The 14,602-nt window shown below is 56.1% G+C and overlaps 5 protein-coding genes across 5 annotated transcripts; 3 read left to right on the forward strand and 2 right to left on the reverse strand.

Annotated features, from left to right (window-relative positions):
- Positions 1 to 799: 799 nt before the first annotated feature.
- On the forward strand, positions 800 to 2,825 carry B0T15DRAFT_543660 (uncharacterized protein). Its single transcript, XM_062870011.1, has one exon. The coding sequence runs from the start codon at positions 987 to 989 to the stop codon at positions 2,559 to 2,561; it is 1,575 nt and encodes a 524-aa protein (XP_062718476.1). The 5' UTR covers positions 800 to 986; the 3' UTR covers positions 2,562 to 2,825.
- Positions 2,826 to 3,367: 542 nt separating this feature from the next.
- On the forward strand, positions 3,368 to 3,985 carry B0T15DRAFT_312909 (uncharacterized protein). The gene is made up of 2 exons (XM_062863951.1): positions 3,368 to 3,704; positions 3,815 to 3,985. The coding sequence occupies exons 1-2, from the start codon at positions 3,505 to 3,507 to the stop codon at positions 3,975 to 3,977; spliced, it is 363 nt and encodes a 120-aa protein (XP_062718477.1). The 5' UTR covers positions 3,368 to 3,504; the 3' UTR covers positions 3,978 to 3,985.
- Positions 3,986 to 6,109: 2,124 nt separating this feature from the next.
- Positions 6,110 to 7,477, forward strand: B0T15DRAFT_312916 (uncharacterized protein). Its single transcript, XM_062863952.1, has one exon. The coding sequence runs from the start codon at positions 6,428 to 6,430 to the stop codon at positions 7,379 to 7,381; it is 954 nt and encodes a 317-aa protein (XP_062718478.1). The 5' UTR covers positions 6,110 to 6,427; the 3' UTR covers positions 7,382 to 7,477.
- A 335-nt stretch (positions 7,478 to 7,812) lies between these two features.
- On the reverse strand, positions 7,813 to 10,392 carry B0T15DRAFT_312920 (phosphate transporter). Its single transcript, XM_062863953.1, has 2 exons — positions 9,937 to 10,392; positions 7,813 to 9,845 (listed from the first exon to the last, which is right to left on the reverse strand). The coding sequence occupies exons 1-2, from the start codon at positions 10,013 to 10,015 to the stop codon at positions 8,071 to 8,073; spliced, it is 1,854 nt and encodes a 617-aa protein (XP_062718479.1). The 5' UTR covers positions 10,016 to 10,392; the 3' UTR covers positions 7,813 to 8,070.
- Positions 10,393 to 11,869: 1,477 nt separating this feature from the next.
- On the reverse strand, positions 11,870 to 14,040 carry B0T15DRAFT_441236 (heterokaryon incompatibility protein-domain-containing protein). The gene is made up of 2 exons (XM_062865915.1): positions 13,401 to 14,040; positions 11,870 to 13,340 (listed from the first exon to the last, which is right to left on the reverse strand). Exons 1-2 carry the CDS (start codon positions 13,897 to 13,899, stop codon positions 12,061 to 12,063), a joined length of 1,779 nt encoding a protein of 592 aa, XP_062718480.1. The 5' UTR covers positions 13,900 to 14,040; the 3' UTR covers positions 11,870 to 12,060.
- Positions 14,041 to 14,602: the final 562 nt, after the last annotated feature.

Genomic DNA, 14,602 nt, shown 5'->3' on the forward strand with positions numbered 1-14,602 from the left:
AGACGGACTGGATCTTGCGTGCGCGCATCAAGGCGCTGGTGGAGCTGTTGAGCGAAGGGGTATTTCGCTATGATTCCGCTCCCGAGTCAGGTTGGAGACCGTCTGTGTCTGATTCACTGGCTTGAAGGGCCTAATGTAGTGCGCGTCTGCGAAAACAGAGACGGGCTGGACTCGAACACAAAGTACAGCCTTGTTGGGAATGCATATATGTGCATGGGATTATGGATGGAGAAGCCATGGGGCTGTCTGAAAACGAGGAGTTTCTTAGTAAATACACTTACTATCTGAGGGGTTGGGAAGTTCTTGACATTTGTCTGGAAACTGCGAAGCGGCAGATACGCATGCCCACTACGACAGCGAGCTGTTAACGCAAACCCCTGCCGCCTGACTTGATTTGTCCTGATCAATGAAATTCATCAATCTTTCCTCTAAGCCGTAGATCACTGGTTGCGTCAGAGTCCACGTTGCTATGGAAGAATGCATCTTCTTTCGGGCAAGTCGGGGGTTCTCGGAAGGTCGTGATGGACATTCCAGGAATTTATCGCTTCCCAGGCCCTGCAGCTCTTCTCGTCGGACGTTAGGTAAGTTTCGAGGTGGTTGGAGTGGCATTATCGTGTTGCTCTTCGGCTTTGAACTGATTACTTACCTCTCTCTTAGCCTTTAGGTGACATTGCGGCTGAAGCGAAACCGACAGCATCTGCCGCCTCAACGAATCACCGTCTCACGTTAGCCTCTAGGCAGCAGGGATTCATCGTTTCCGAACGGCCCCCACCCCATGCATAACCACGGCACGGCGCAACACGCAACTCCCAAGGCGGAAAAACATCTTTTGCGGTGGGCTGAGCGAATCAGACTCGGATGGGAGCAAGCGTCTATGGGCGCTAAATGAAGCGGCGTCGCAAGACACCGCTCCAGACTTTCTCTTCCCTCTTCCGCGCTCGACGCTGTCCGGCCCCGCTTGTCGTTGAGCTTGCCGTCTAGTTGTCATGGCCCCGGTGACCACAGAGTCTCCCGATCTTAACTCGGTCAACCATGGAGACCCTAGCCTCCAATGCTCGCCAGCAACCTCCTGGGCCGTCTTTATCTTCTTCGCCTCGAACTACCTCTCTCACTGCGCAACAGTCAGGACATACCCCGGATCGTCGCAATTCGACACTCTTATAGCGACTGTCTTGGCACTATTTCTTCCATCGTATGGCATTACCAGGGCTCTTTTCTCAATCGTGAGGCATTCTCGATTGAAAAGGCACCGGAATGAGCTCGAGCGGGCCGCCGCCGCGGGAGCCCTCCGCATGGTAGTCAGAAACAACGACTGGAAACCAGTGGAGGGGGATCGCATCAAGCCACTAGTGGCAGTAGTGGATGGGGGGAGCAAAACGTTGTTGATGCGCGGAGATACTCCGCCTAAAGAGGTCGGCGATGGGACCGTTGAGGTCGAAGCCATCAGCGCTAGTGTGATTCCGGACGTCGAGAACCGAGAAGGGGAGTATTCTGGCGAAAGCACTGGGGACGCTGGGCCTGCCTCCTTCGGCCTACACGTCGAGCGGAAACAGCAGAGCTTCCACGGCAAGGCGATGCTGCCACCAGGCTATTCGTGGGCCAACGTCCATCCGGGGGCCAAGGTCTCGTGGGCCGAGACACCTGCCGGGGTGCAGCACACGACCGACGGATCGCCCGGCATAAGCTCGAACTACAACTGGCTCCAGGCACTGGTCGGCCTCTTCCAGATGGGGAGTGCGGCTCTGACTCTCTACAACTCGCGCGGCGACCAGATTCAGCGCTATGGCTACGCGGCGTTCGGCCTGACCGTGGTACCGTACCTGATCATGTCTGTTGTCAACCTCGTGGCACAGATTGCTTCAGCCGACTACCCCAACGTTTACATGGTCAGCAGTCCGGAAATGGAAGAGGCCCGGAGACACGGAGGCGTGTTTGACGGCGTTGTTGGGCATCTGGAAGCGGAGGACGAGGAGGACGAAAGCGGGGATCTAGAGTATGTGATGAAATCCGCCGACGGTGTCTCGGTCCTGGAGAGGGTGTCCGGCAGCGACCCGCACCCTCAGAGCATCGTTCTTGGCGACAGGACTACCTCCCCTGACCTCGCCGGCAGACAGGCCGCCATCTATATGTACACGCCATACAAACTCCATTACTACCCGTCATCGTGGGCCGGGGATTGGCGCCACCTGCTGTACGTGATCCTGCCGATTTTCATAGGCGGTATCTCGCTTATCGTCGTCGGCGTCCTGACTCGCTTTCGGAACGGAGACAGCACCCAAGCTCAGCGGGGATGGATCATGACGTGGCTCGTCGCCGGGACGGTGCTCGGGTGGTGGGCAGACGCTTCGGTTGCGCTCTTCCTTGAGATGGACGAAGAGGAAAAGGATTGGGACAGCCAGTTCCCCGTATACAACGACATGGGTGAGCCCATCAAGAAACGCCACTTTTGGGGCGCAACAGGGGCCGTGTGCTGCAGCGCGATATTCTGCGTTCCTGCTGTTGGCGGGTTTGTAGCTGTGGCCGGTATGCTCTGGGAGTATGGAATCTGCGAGTCGAGTTAGAATATGTGCTTTCTGAAGTGCTTCTCGCGACTGAATCTTTCCATCACGCCCCCCTTGCCGCTCTTGGACCCAGGTGTCTCCTGGCAGTGAGTTGTCGAAGCTGGCGATGTAATTGCTCCGTCATTGACCTCTGAAGATGCCTGCGGTCCCTAAACTGAGGGCTAGGCTGCGAAAAGTGCCTAGAAAACTGGCCTTGGCCTAGTCGAATGTAGAACAAGTACATATTAATACCGCGCCGTCTGCCTGCTAGGAATGAAAGACTCGGAGACTCTCCGACTAGCATGCGCCGCATTCTAGGCAGCCCCCCCCGCAGCCACGTGAACTAGTACTGTGTTCGACGTGGAAAAAGTACTTTGCCGCAGGGAGGATCATGAATGAGCCAAGCATAACAACCATCAAAACCTACTGACCGAGATGATCTGGAGCTTGAATGCATCGGTTGATTCGAGCCAGGAATAGTAAGGCGGTCCGGTTGTTCCTGTTTTTTTCCGTTTTCTTTTTCTTTGCGTCTTCCTTTTTCTGTGGTTTCTTTTCCTTACTTTTTAGCCTGGGATCTACCAATCGAGTCTCGGCACATTGGGATGGAGTCATGGGATCACAACCCTAGATCTGAGCAGAAACCGAAGTACGAAACCGCCTCAACCCAAGACCGTCCGAACACAGTGGATAGCCGCAACCGGGATATTATCAGCAAAGTGTTACAGTTGGTAAGCGACGAATCTGTATCCCTACCTAGGTATCTAGGGGGTCAAGGCGACGAGACCAGCAGCTACCCTACTTGGTAGTTCGATATAGTTATATAAAGACAGTGGCTTTCCGCATCTCCAACAACATCATCCAGAGCACCATTCCACGTCATCACATTCATTCCTAAGCCAGCTTCCTCTTCATCATACCTGTATCCACCGCCAACCACCTTCCCACCCGCCAACACACAATCACCATGGCTTCTCAGCAGACTTCCAAGGCGCAGCCTTCCAAGGCGCAGGCGCCCAAGCCGAGGGCCGGCGGCAGCTCCGACATCAAGGTCGAGTTACGGGAGATCCCTGGTTATGAATACCAGAAGGGGGCGCTCCTGGATCTCATCGCAGCGACGGCCACGAAGCTGGGTATGTCCGGCACGGTCTACGCCACCGCTCTGAGGTATGTTTCGGACAGCCCCTAGACCCCTTCTGCTTGGCATGGCACCAGCCAGTGCATAACACGTACACGCCATACAATTAAACTAACCATGGCTGCCTTCGCGATTGCAGCCAGAAACAGGATCCGCTTCGCTCGGTCTCGGATAAGACCGGCAAGTCTACGTGGAGGGTTGAACTGCGCCGGCCTGTTGTCGGTGTCGATGGTGTCGAGGAGTGCATCGTGTTGCAGATCCGGACCAGTTACACGATTCCCTCTGCTTTCGGACGGAAGTAGTAGAGGCGAACCGAGTCTACTCCACCACACTCAGTATGGTGTCCTTTAGGTGCTTTGGCTTTCGGGACGTTCGGCGTTGTTGCTGTTGAAACTTGAGGGACTGAGGTTCAAGTTGATGGGGATCAGGATCAGACAGTATGGAATTCGCAGGTCGAAATGCATAGTAGATTGACTCACTGGAAAGCTGTCGTCGTTGTAGCCGTGGGGCTATTAGTAAGTGGAAGCGTTGCTCCCCTACCACCGAGGAGCGAAGACAGGGACCTGCCGGACACCCTCGATGATCGATCTTCAATACGGCGTCGGCTTGCGGAACTATACCGGCGATTGTGGTATCGGCATGCTTCACTGTCGCTGCGCTGTTCATCTCGAGGTTGGCCAACAAGACTTATGGTCCTACTAGTTATTGCGAGACCGAGGGCTCATAACTGTGGCGTTTGGGCCTTGAACTCCTCCAGCTGCTCGTGCGGAGACGGCCAGTCTCTACACGGCCAAGATCCGTGACGATACAATTCGCGCCCGCAGTTACGTTGACGAAGTTTACGGCAATACCACGACCGCATCAGTTTTATCATCATTCCTCCAGCCGACGCTTTCTTACCAGGTGGGTAGGAAGCTGCATCTTTTGTGTGCAGCATTGGCGGTGGCTGCCGGAAAGGTGAAGAACTAGGAGTTGGGAAGTTGGAAAGTTCAGGTAGTAGTCCATACCGGGGCGACGACGCGGTGCGGTTTGATACCTGTCTTCGACATCCTACCATGGAACCATTCATGCTTATAAGCTCCGGCCCACCTCCGCGGCGCTGAGCCCCCTTCGAGGAGGAAAGGCATTTTGTACTTCGGGATCTCCCCGTCGTATTTCAACAACGCTGGACCTGGCACTGGCCAAGAAGGACTCATCCTGGGCGGTCCCTGGTCTTGATCTACGCTGTCATCTTACCGCCATCCTTTCCCCCACGTCTGCATGCCCTGTCGGGAAGGGACAGTGGAATTTTGCAGGGCTACGGCGGAAATAATGTAATCAACAACCTTGAGAACTTCGGCGTGTTTTCTCGTCCAAGATCAATTTCACACCGTGGCATCCCGAACATCGAAAGGAATACTGTGTATGTAGAAACTTGGAACAGAGACACTGGAGGTAGTAATAGTTATCGTACAGTAGTAGTAGCTGAGCGACTTTCTCGTCGTTCGTCCGTCGTGGTGATAGAAAACTTGCATGATTCAGTCTTGTTCATAGCTCGGACGGTCAGACCCGCGGACTCTCAACCTTGTGTGAGCGGCGGCAAACAAAGACGTTCGGTGGATTTGAGACCGAAGCAAGTCATCAAATTATCAGCCCTTGTGCCCTGCCTTGGCAACACCAAGCGCCCGGTGCTGTGGTTTCAGTTGATGAGTTGCAGCGAGACGGGGATTGCTGGTTCGCTTCGGCACGCCCCTTTTCTGGAAGGCGTCCGATTTGCAGCGCTGTCGCCCAGAATTGATCGTGGATCTTATCGGCGTGGGGTGGATGCGGTCGCTTAAGCGGTTCGGATATTATCAGGGGTGGAAAGGGGGTTGCTGGGCCATGTGCGCGACCCACAGCTGATCTCGCGAGGCGCTGCCGAGAGAAGTTGAAACAGACGCGAGCTTCCTCCCAACGGGCCCCCCACGTCCTCAACGTCACCACAAAGAAACCAGAACCAGCAACCGCCGATCGAGGTTGCATGATCCGCTCGGATCACAAACGAAACAGTCAACAGGGGCGGCTTATACCACGTGTGCGCCATGGAATCTTCTGCCCGCACAATCCACGGAACGGCGGCGGAAGGTAAGTCCGTAACCTTTAGGTTCTCTTCAAATTTGACGTGACTCTTCTGTGTGAACACCACTGTCAAATACCCATTTTGAGAGACCTAGCTTGCAGGCCTCGCTCAACAATGATATCAAGGCATCTTGTACGTATGTTCTTTTAGCGAGCCCATCCCGTTGATTGCAAGTGGACGGCGCAGGATGAACTGCAATCACCACAACCACAACAGACAGGGTGCGTGAGACTGGGGCCCACCGCCATCGTGCGACATCTGCACCCCTGGCGACCCCCTTCGTTTTCTCTGTTTCTGCCCTGCAAATAGTTACTCAGTGGAGCCGAAGTTGCCGGGCGTCGACGGGGCTCCTAGTATTGTATATAGAGAGGCTCGAGTCGAACGATTCGGTCGTCTCTCTCCTCATCCTCTCTCCAGGAGCTCCAGGGACTCGGTCTGCCATTCTTTTCTTGTACGCCGTTCAAGCCGCCTTTCGTTCGCATACTATACTTGCCTTCCACCGACCTTGACGGTCTTTTTACACTGCCGCTGCTTTCAGAGAAGCCAAAGCCAGGATCCATTCCTTATACTACATTCCGAGTTCCGTTCCGAGGACCAACAAGCCCGTTTTTCCCACGACACCACAAGCAAACAACAACAACAACAACAACAACAATGCAGCGCATCGCCTTCCTCTCCAGCCTGCTGCCCCTGGTGGCTGCGCACGGCTTCGTCTCCGAGCCGCCGGTCCGTCGTCCGGGCGAGCAATACAAGGCCACGTGCGGTGATCAGCCCTTCTACCAGCAGAGCTCCGACATCTACGGCAACGTCCAGGGCATCCAGCAGGTGGTCGGCAACTCGGCGACGGATGCCTGCAACCTCTGGCTCTGCAAGGGCTTTCTGCTCGAGGACAACCCGAGCAACGTGCAGAGCTACACGCCCGGCCAGAAGATCGACTTCAAGGTCGAGATCCGCGCGCCGCACACGGGCTACGCCAACGTGTCGGTGGTCAAGACGAGCACCAACACCATGATCGGCAGTCCGCTGATCGAGTTCGAGAACTACGCGGCCAACTCGGGCGTCGCCGCCAACAACACCGCCTTCAGCGTCACCCTGCCCAGCTCCCTGGGCGGCGACTGCACCACCGCCGGCGACTGCGTGCTCCAGTGGTTCTGGAACGCCCCGGACATCGACCAGACCTACGAGGCCTGCGTCGACTTCACCGTCAGCGGTAGCGGCTCGGGCCCGGCCCCGACGAGCGCTGCTGCTTCTTCGTCCGCCGCTGCCACCACAAGCGCGGCTGCTGTTACTTCCTCCGCCGCCGCCCCGGCCACCACAACAAGCTCGGCCCCTGCGTCGGAACCGACCGGCGATGATGACGAGGACTGCCCTGCCGACGACGGTGAGGAGGATGATGGCGATGACGAGGACGAGTGCCCCGCAGACGACGACGACGAGGCCGTCGAGACGACTGCGCCCGTGGTGACTGCTACTCGCGCGCCCGGCGCCGCTGAGACGCAGCCCGCTGCGGGAGGCGCCGCTACCAGCACCATCACCCAGGTTGTCACCTCGACTGTCACCACTGAGAGGCTCGTCACTGTGACAGCTCCCGCCACCGCGTGCAACTAAAAAAACTCTTTTTGTCTGACACTTGACCAAAAGACTTTTCGGGAGGTGGGGGGCTCATGAGCCTGATTGATTGCACCATTACATTGTAATGGTGTAATGTGTGTGCAATGTACATAGTGTTTAGCCTTCTCTTCGTTTTTGGCATCCTGGGATGCTTCTGTACATAATATTTACCAGAACTTGGATGTTGTTTCAACCAAAAGAGCCGACCCTTTCGTAGCCGTCGGAATTGTGGCGCGAAAATCGTGGACCACAACACTTCCTCATGAAATACATGTCTGTCCTCTGGCGTAGTGGGTACACCCCCTTGGCGCCGTCGTTGCGAGAGTGACGCACGAAGGTGGCGGTGGTAGGGGTTACCCAAATGGAACTGGCAAGCCGGCATGGAAACAAATAAATGAACACTCGGAGTCTCGGACTGGTACTAACATCACAGTAGCACTAGTAAGTACTCGTAAATTATCAGGACTCGCTGGGAGAACGTCTATGCTAGGTCTCTGCACAAGAGCAGGAGGCACATCCTCACGAAAGTCAATCCAAAATCACAATTCTATTTCTTTCCATCGAAAAGCAACCGCCCGGTCGTTCTCGTCGTCCTGACGCCGCCCAGCAAGCCAAAACCCACCCAGAAAACGAAAAGAAAGGAAAAAGGAAGAAAAGATCAGAGCAAGCGAGAGATCTAGGTAGTACTACCAATGCGGCGTATTCACAGCCAGGCCCATGAGGCAGCCGCCAATGAGGCCGGCAATGGGGACGGTCATGACCCAGGAGAAGAACAGGAGCCCGACACGCTTCCAGTTGACGGCCTTGAAGGTGCCGTTGCAGAGGCCGACGCCGACGGTGGCGCCCGTGATGCACATGGACGTCGACACGGGCAGCTTGTACTGCGAGAAGATGAGGATGGTGATGGCGGCGCCCAGCTCCATGGACGAGCCGCGGCTGGGCGAGTGATAGGTGAGCTTGTTGCCCATGACCTTCATGATGTTGTAGCCGTAGGTGATGAAGCCGATGCAGATGGCGGCCGCCGTCACGCCGAGCTGCCAGTAGGGCACCTCGGCCTTGGACGCGCTGGGCTTGCCCGTCGACCAGGCCGCGTACATGCCGGCCCATACGCCGACGGCGTTGCCGACGTCGTTGGCGCCGTGGGCAAACGACGCGGTGCAGGCCGTGATGACCTGCACGAACGAGTACAGGTGCTCGACCTCGTTGGGGTATTTCGGCGCGTGGCTGTACACGCGCGCCATGCGCCGGCCCTCCGGCGAGTTGTGGATGCCGACCTGCGCCGTGTGGATGTCGTAGTGCGTGCCGTAGAGCAGCGCGACCACGGCCATGGCCGGGAGCCGCTTGAGCAGGGCGATCATGTTGTGCGTCTCGTGGATCGACCCGGCCCCGAGCCGGTTCTTGTGCAGCGTGCGCATGGCCCAGCCCAGCGGACCCTTGGTCTTGCGCAGGTTGGCGTGGTGCCGCTCCTCGGCGTCCCGGAGCAGCTGCTGGTACTGTGCGTGCGTGTACTCGACCAGGGCCCCCTCCGTGGCCGCGCCCTTCTCGCTGTCTCCGGCAGAGACCGAGACCGGGACAGAGGCCGGCGCGGCGGGCTTGATGTCGTCGACGCTGCCGCTGTCGTTCTTCTTGTGCGCGTACGTGTCATCCATCGAGTCCGAGTCGGACGGGGCCGCCTGGATGACCGAGTAGTCCGGCACCTTGACCTGGAGATGCTCGGCATCCGGGGGAGCGGGCCGCTTGAAGAGCAGCGGGCCTTGGAACATCATCCACCACCGCACCGTATGGTCCCGCTTGACAACCTTGGCGTGGACGTACGGCACGAAGAAGAGCGCCGACACCAGGCAGAGGGCGAGGCCGGTGCCGACCGAGACACACGCAATCCACCATCCGGGCTTCTTCTCCAGACCCAACCGCGGCGAGCCCTTATAGACGATGGAGAGCGTACAGACGGTGCCGGCGATAAGGAAGAAGACCGGCGAGGTCCAGACGGCCCACGGCAGCGGGTTCTTGCGCTTATGGACCGTCAGCTTGATGAGCATGAAGATGATGGCGCCGAAGCAGCCCGAGATAAAGGGCGCCATAGCCAGGCCGGCAAAGATGGCGCCGAGCCCGGAGCCGTCGCTCCAGCCCCACTGCACCTTGCTGGCGCCGACGGCCGCGACACCGACGCCGGCGATGGACGAGACGAGCGAGTAGGTCGACGACACGTGGGCCGAGTTGCGCGTGCACCACATCACCCAGAGCGCGGCGCCGGCCGAGGAACACGCGAAGGCAAGCAGCTGCACGCCCGCGTTGTCGCCAAACGCGCTGCTGGGGATGATGCCGTTCTTGATGGTCGACGCCGTCCGGGCACCCACCGCGAGCGCCCCGGTCAGCTCGAAGATGGTGCACAGGACCATTGCCTGTCGGTACGTCACGGATCGCGACGACACGCTGGTCGCCCACGCATTCGCCACATCGTCTGTATCGAGCAGCAAATAGGTCAGACATCAATCAGAAGCCTATGCAAAAGAAAGGGTTGGGGTCGGATGGACAAAGAGTCAAGGACGTACTGGCGCCATTGTTGTAGGCCTCGAGCAGGGCGAAGCAGCTGCCGATAGCGAAGATGTAGGTGTAACTGTCGAGCACCATCTTGGCGAGCTTGTCTGCACTTGGCTTCGGACCGACGGTCTTGGACTCCTGGGCAGACTGGACAGACTGGACAGCCAAGAGGCGAGGGAAGGGGACCAAGCCCAAGGATATCTACTCACTTATACCATATTCCCAACCCGCCGTGCTGCTGGCCGGATGTGGCCTTCCAGACGACTGGCATTGCAAACATGGTCCAGCTCGGTGTCTGATCCAGCAAGTTGCCCGTCAGGATGGCGCACTAGTTGGCTGCTTGACGAAAAGTCGAGACTTGGCGCACTCTACTACAGCACGTACTGAACAAAAACGTGCTCAAAGTAGATGCGATTACTGGAAGCTTGGCAGGAACGGGAGATCCCATCATCTCTTGGCGCATTCGCCTGAACCGCGCCTCTCGACGAATCCCACCGCGGGGGGTCCGAATCTCTCGTTCGAGCCTCGGTCAAGCAGGCCGTGATGGGCTAGAACGCATGTTGCACGTGGTGCAGCATGGGCGAAGTGCAGTACTGGGCATTAGGATTTAGAAAGGAAAGAGGGACGTGGGAGTTGTTTTCAGCCCTCAGCCTGGCCCTGTGGCTACACCGATATATCGCCACGGTGCCACCCCACCGCACCTCCTTTTTCATGCTCGCCACCACCCGGGCAGTGTGGCTGAATCGCTCAAAACTGCATTGAGTGGTAATGTGTCTACCAAGTTGCTTAAATCTATTTGTCAGTCCCACCATCTTCCTTCCTAGCCCAGGCCGACCCCGAGACTTCCACATATCGTCCTATCTAGGTACTTAAGGTAGCTTTCCTGAGAGGAAGGGTTGCGTACGGAAGACGCATTGGCAGATAACTATGCAGGATAAACACAATGACTCGGAAAGACCAGCTCTTCAGTGAAGAAGCTGTAGATTACCACCGACTCCTTCTCACAGGATTCGCTCAGCTCCTTGCTCCCCAAATATCATATAACTCCCACCCATCGAGAAAAGACACAGCTTTACTTCCTCGGCTTTTCTATTGAGCGTACAATATCTCTAGAAGCGCGGCGATGTCAGCATATGGCAACTCGGCCATGGTCTCGGCCCAGATCGTATCTGCGAGCGCCCACCCCTCCAGACCGTTCCCGAGCTTCTCCTACCTTCCCAGTTTCCCTGTTCATCAGCACAGCTCTTCACAAAGCTGAGCCACCCAGCACAAGCCAAGTAAGTACAGTACCTTAAGCAAATACTCACGAATTGAATCCCCCAATCAGGGGATAAGACGCCCATGGCTCTCCTGCCCCTTGACAACCAGCGCATTGACGAACGTACTCGCTCCGTCTCGCGCCTTCCTTCCCCTATGCCCACGACACAGCCGTAAGCACCACCGTCAAGGGAAACCCTCACATCCCTCATCCCTTTGCTCGTGCCGTAATCGACCAGGTTGACCAACCACATCCTTTCCGCGCACCTGCTGCGCGGGCTTCAGCACCTGGAAATGCGCCAAACGACAAGTTCCATCCAGGAGGAGCCTTTACCGTCTTCTAAAACTCGAATACTCCTTCGCATCACAGCCCTTCGAAGAAGAGGCCATGCGCACCGGCCTTCTCACTTTCCTGGCGAGCATCTGCCTGAATCGTCTAGGACTGAAGCCCGACTATTATGAGTTGTTGCACGGCAGGCTGCTGTCATGCTATCGATGCGCCCGATGCCTTCACCGTGTCTACCATGCCGGTGCTGCGCGATCTGAAGCTGTGGCTGCTGCTTATCGGGTCCGTTGCTACTACGATGGATACCGGTATCTACCAACCGTGGCTGGCTGACTCTTCTAGGGGTATTGTTGAGGTTGATGTTTTTTGGGGGGGATAGGCCGCGGGTCCGTGGGAGGATGAAGGGAAGCCTGTGGGTTGGCGCTATGCAGGACCAGTCCAGCATGGAGGTATTTGACACCGCTTGGGCAAGTCGTCGCGCGCGAACATCTCAGAAACAGAATAACATTGACTCGACGAGACACCATATTTATCCGTTTCTTAACTCCTCCAGTTCCAATCAAACGCCCTCGGCGAATGCAGTCATAGAGATCTAGATCAGTCTCACTATCTGTGTCTCTCGATCCCCCTTGAATCTGTCCACGAATCCCGAGACGCCAACCCGCTGAAAACAACCATTGTCGACCTTCCGGATGACCATGCTTATGGCAAGCTGCTCGTCCTCGTTCCAAAAAGCGTGACCCAAAACAAGCAAACATATGTCATCTGTAAGAGACACCCCATCATCGCATCTGTATACCTTCCCCATAGCCATCCAGTGATGGCTTCCTGGCTCAATGACGGTTCCTCTCAACACAAGCGTAGCGGGCTCGCCGCATCGCCAGCTGAGCGCATTCGGAATGTCGACAACTTCAACTTTAGGGTAATCGATAGTATGGAAGTATACAGATCCACTTCCAGCGAGCCAGGACCAACTGGGGACGTAACCCTCGGGCAGCAGCATGTCTTTGTTCCGAGAATACTCCTGCCACCCCAGGTGCTCTATCAAGCATCTCCTCCACATGCCAGCGATGTACATATCGTCCCAGAACCGCGCGAGCACGTTTGCAATTCCAGTCAAAGCATGCACTTTGTCCGTGAGAACGGTGAACTTTCGTCGACAGTATCGTTTGACAATCGCGGTCCATAGTTCTGTTTGTTGCTCTACGGTCATGTAAGTGCTAGAGTAACTCGCGGGGACGAATGTTATTGTTACGGGCTGCGAGTACCGAATCTGACCTTCAACCACGGTCTTGGGTTTATCTTCGCGGCAGTGCCAGATGACTTCCTTCTCGCTATACACGATGAGCCGGGCAGATAGCAGATGCTCTTGCAGTGTCCACCCGCGGTAGTCAATCGGATGGTTAATACCATAAGACATCTTCTTGATCTCGTTGGCCTTGTCGTCCTCATCATCTTGCACAATGCAAAGTGCATCCACCCAGAGGTAACGAATCCCTAAGGACCTAGTGACGGTGATGGCGTCCCGAATTGTCGCTGGGAGGCTGCTGAGACTAAGTCGATTGCTGTAGGCATCGAGGTTCTCCTTTGTCGTAGTAACGTCTTGGACGCCTCCCCAACAATAGCTGAGCGCTGCGTAGTGTCCTGTTTCGGCCGGCTCGGTGGAATGGAGCCGTAACATATCAGCGTCGGCATCACCATCGCGTCCCACATCCAGTACCCTACTCGGAAGGAACGGGTTTGTGATGGCCCTGCAGTGAGCGTGCTGAGTTTGACATTCGTCAATCCAAGTCTTCAGCTGGTTAACCACCAGGTTGCTAGACACCTTGGACGCTACGGGCCGTCTAGGGATGTATTTCGCTGCCGGGTCGTCTGGCATCCGTCGGAACTCAGAATCAGAAGGACGAAGGTAGTATTCTTGCATCAACGTACCTATAGGCGTGTAGATGAGTAGCTTGGCCAGGAGTCTGCCGTCAGGGATGAAGACGCCTAGAGCGTCTATCAACGGCGTCTCCCCCGGTTCGGTAACCTGCCAACACGGTCGATCTCCGCACATGCCGAACAGTGCCCACACACCAGTGCCAGGTGTGTCAACAAGAAACTTCATGAGCACTTCTCGGATCATACTGCAAAGCCGGCACCCTTCCTCCGATCGGAGGTACATATCGGCCAAGGTGGAATGCTGGAACCCTGTAGCGGAGAGAAGGCTTTGCACACCACCCTCAGTCGAGATCATGGATTCGCAGAGCTTGCAGTAACGTGATAAGCCGTCAAAATTCTTTAGCCGACGTCTTTTGAGCTCTCTGTGTACCCGGTGAAGTTCCTCGTCACTCCGGCGCCGTTGGAGTTCCATTGTATGACATTGGCAGGAGAGAAGAACTGCGAAGGGTCTGCGATAGGTCCGTGGATCTCCTGGCAAGCTCAACTGCATCCCTTAAATCAGGTTCTGCGTCGACTCAACGTCCGCGTTTTGTGCAAAAGAAAAAAAGACATTATGCTAGTAAAATAACAACGCTCAAGAGAACCACTCGACGCTGAGGTAGTTGAACTTTGGAAGAAAACTCACTTCGGGTTACACTGTGGCTGTGTTGTGTCAGGTGAAGAAGTATTCCCAGCATGGTTGGTCAGTGGTAACCTGCATCTGCTGCGAGGGCCAACGCGCGGCGAGCCCCGATTGGTGATGCGCCATCGGGCAGACTGTCAGGCTTTCATTTGTTTTCAGCCGGGAATTGCAGTCAGAACTCAGACTAGGTACGAGTCACGAGATAGAGATTGATCCAGGGCCAACTCACCATTTGCCCCCTCTCCTACCTCGCGAATCCACCACACCACATCGTCCTCTGTTTTCAGTCACACGTCCCTTCTTTGATTCAGTTGGTTAAAGAGCCCAGTGATGAGGTCCAACACTGATATTCCGTCTTTCAGTTAACTGCAGTGGACGCTACTTGAGAACATTGCCTCCCTGGCGCTTACATGTCCATCTCCAGGACATTGTGCTAGGCCCTATCCGTTTACCACGTCTGTCTGCTCCGGAATCTCCCTAATAGCACCGCTTTCATGTCACTTGTCTTTCAAATTGACCATATCCACCCCCATTTACTCCTCATTTTCTTTCGCATCCACGCTTGCTTCCT

The sequence above is a fragment of the Chaetomium strumarium genome (genome assembly GCF_033439665.1).
Source record: "Chaetomium strumarium strain CBS 333.67 chromosome Unknown B0T15scaffold_7, whole genome shotgun sequence".
NCBI classification, from domain to species: Eukaryota; Fungi; Ascomycota; class Sordariomycetes; order Sordariales; family Chaetomiaceae; genus Chaetomium; species Chaetomium strumarium.

Coding starts and splice junctions, on each gene's coding strand:
- B0T15DRAFT_441236 (XM_062865915.1), bottom strand. CDS start 13,899: ATGCAGTTGAGCTTGCCAGGAGATCCACGGACCTATCGCAGACCCTTC. Junction 13,341..13,400: donor ACTCATCTACACGCCTATAG/GTACGTTGATGC, acceptor GACGGATGCCAG/ACGACCCGGCAGCGAAATAC.
- B0T15DRAFT_312916 (XM_062863952.1), top strand. CDS start 6,428: ATGCAGCGCATCGCCTTCCTCTCCAGCCTGCTGCCCCTGGTGGCTGCG.
- B0T15DRAFT_543660 (XM_062870011.1), top strand. CDS start 987: ATGGCCCCGGTGACCACAGAGTCTCCCGATCTTAACTCGGTCAACCAT.
- B0T15DRAFT_312909 (XM_062863951.1), top strand. CDS start 3,505: ATGGCTTCTCAGCAGACTTCCAAGGCGCAGCCTTCCAAGGCGCAGGCG. Junction 3,705..3,814: donor GTCTACGCCACCGCTCTGAG/GTATGTTTCGGA, acceptor TCGCGATTGCAG/CCAGAAACAGGATCCGCTTC.
- B0T15DRAFT_312920 (XM_062863953.1), bottom strand. CDS start 10,015: ATGGTGCTCGACAGTTACACCTACATCTTCGCTATCGGCAGCTGCTTC. Junction 9,846..9,936: donor GGCCTACAACAATGGCGCCA/GTACGTCCTTGA, acceptor TGCTCGATACAG/ACGATGTGGCGAATGCGTGG.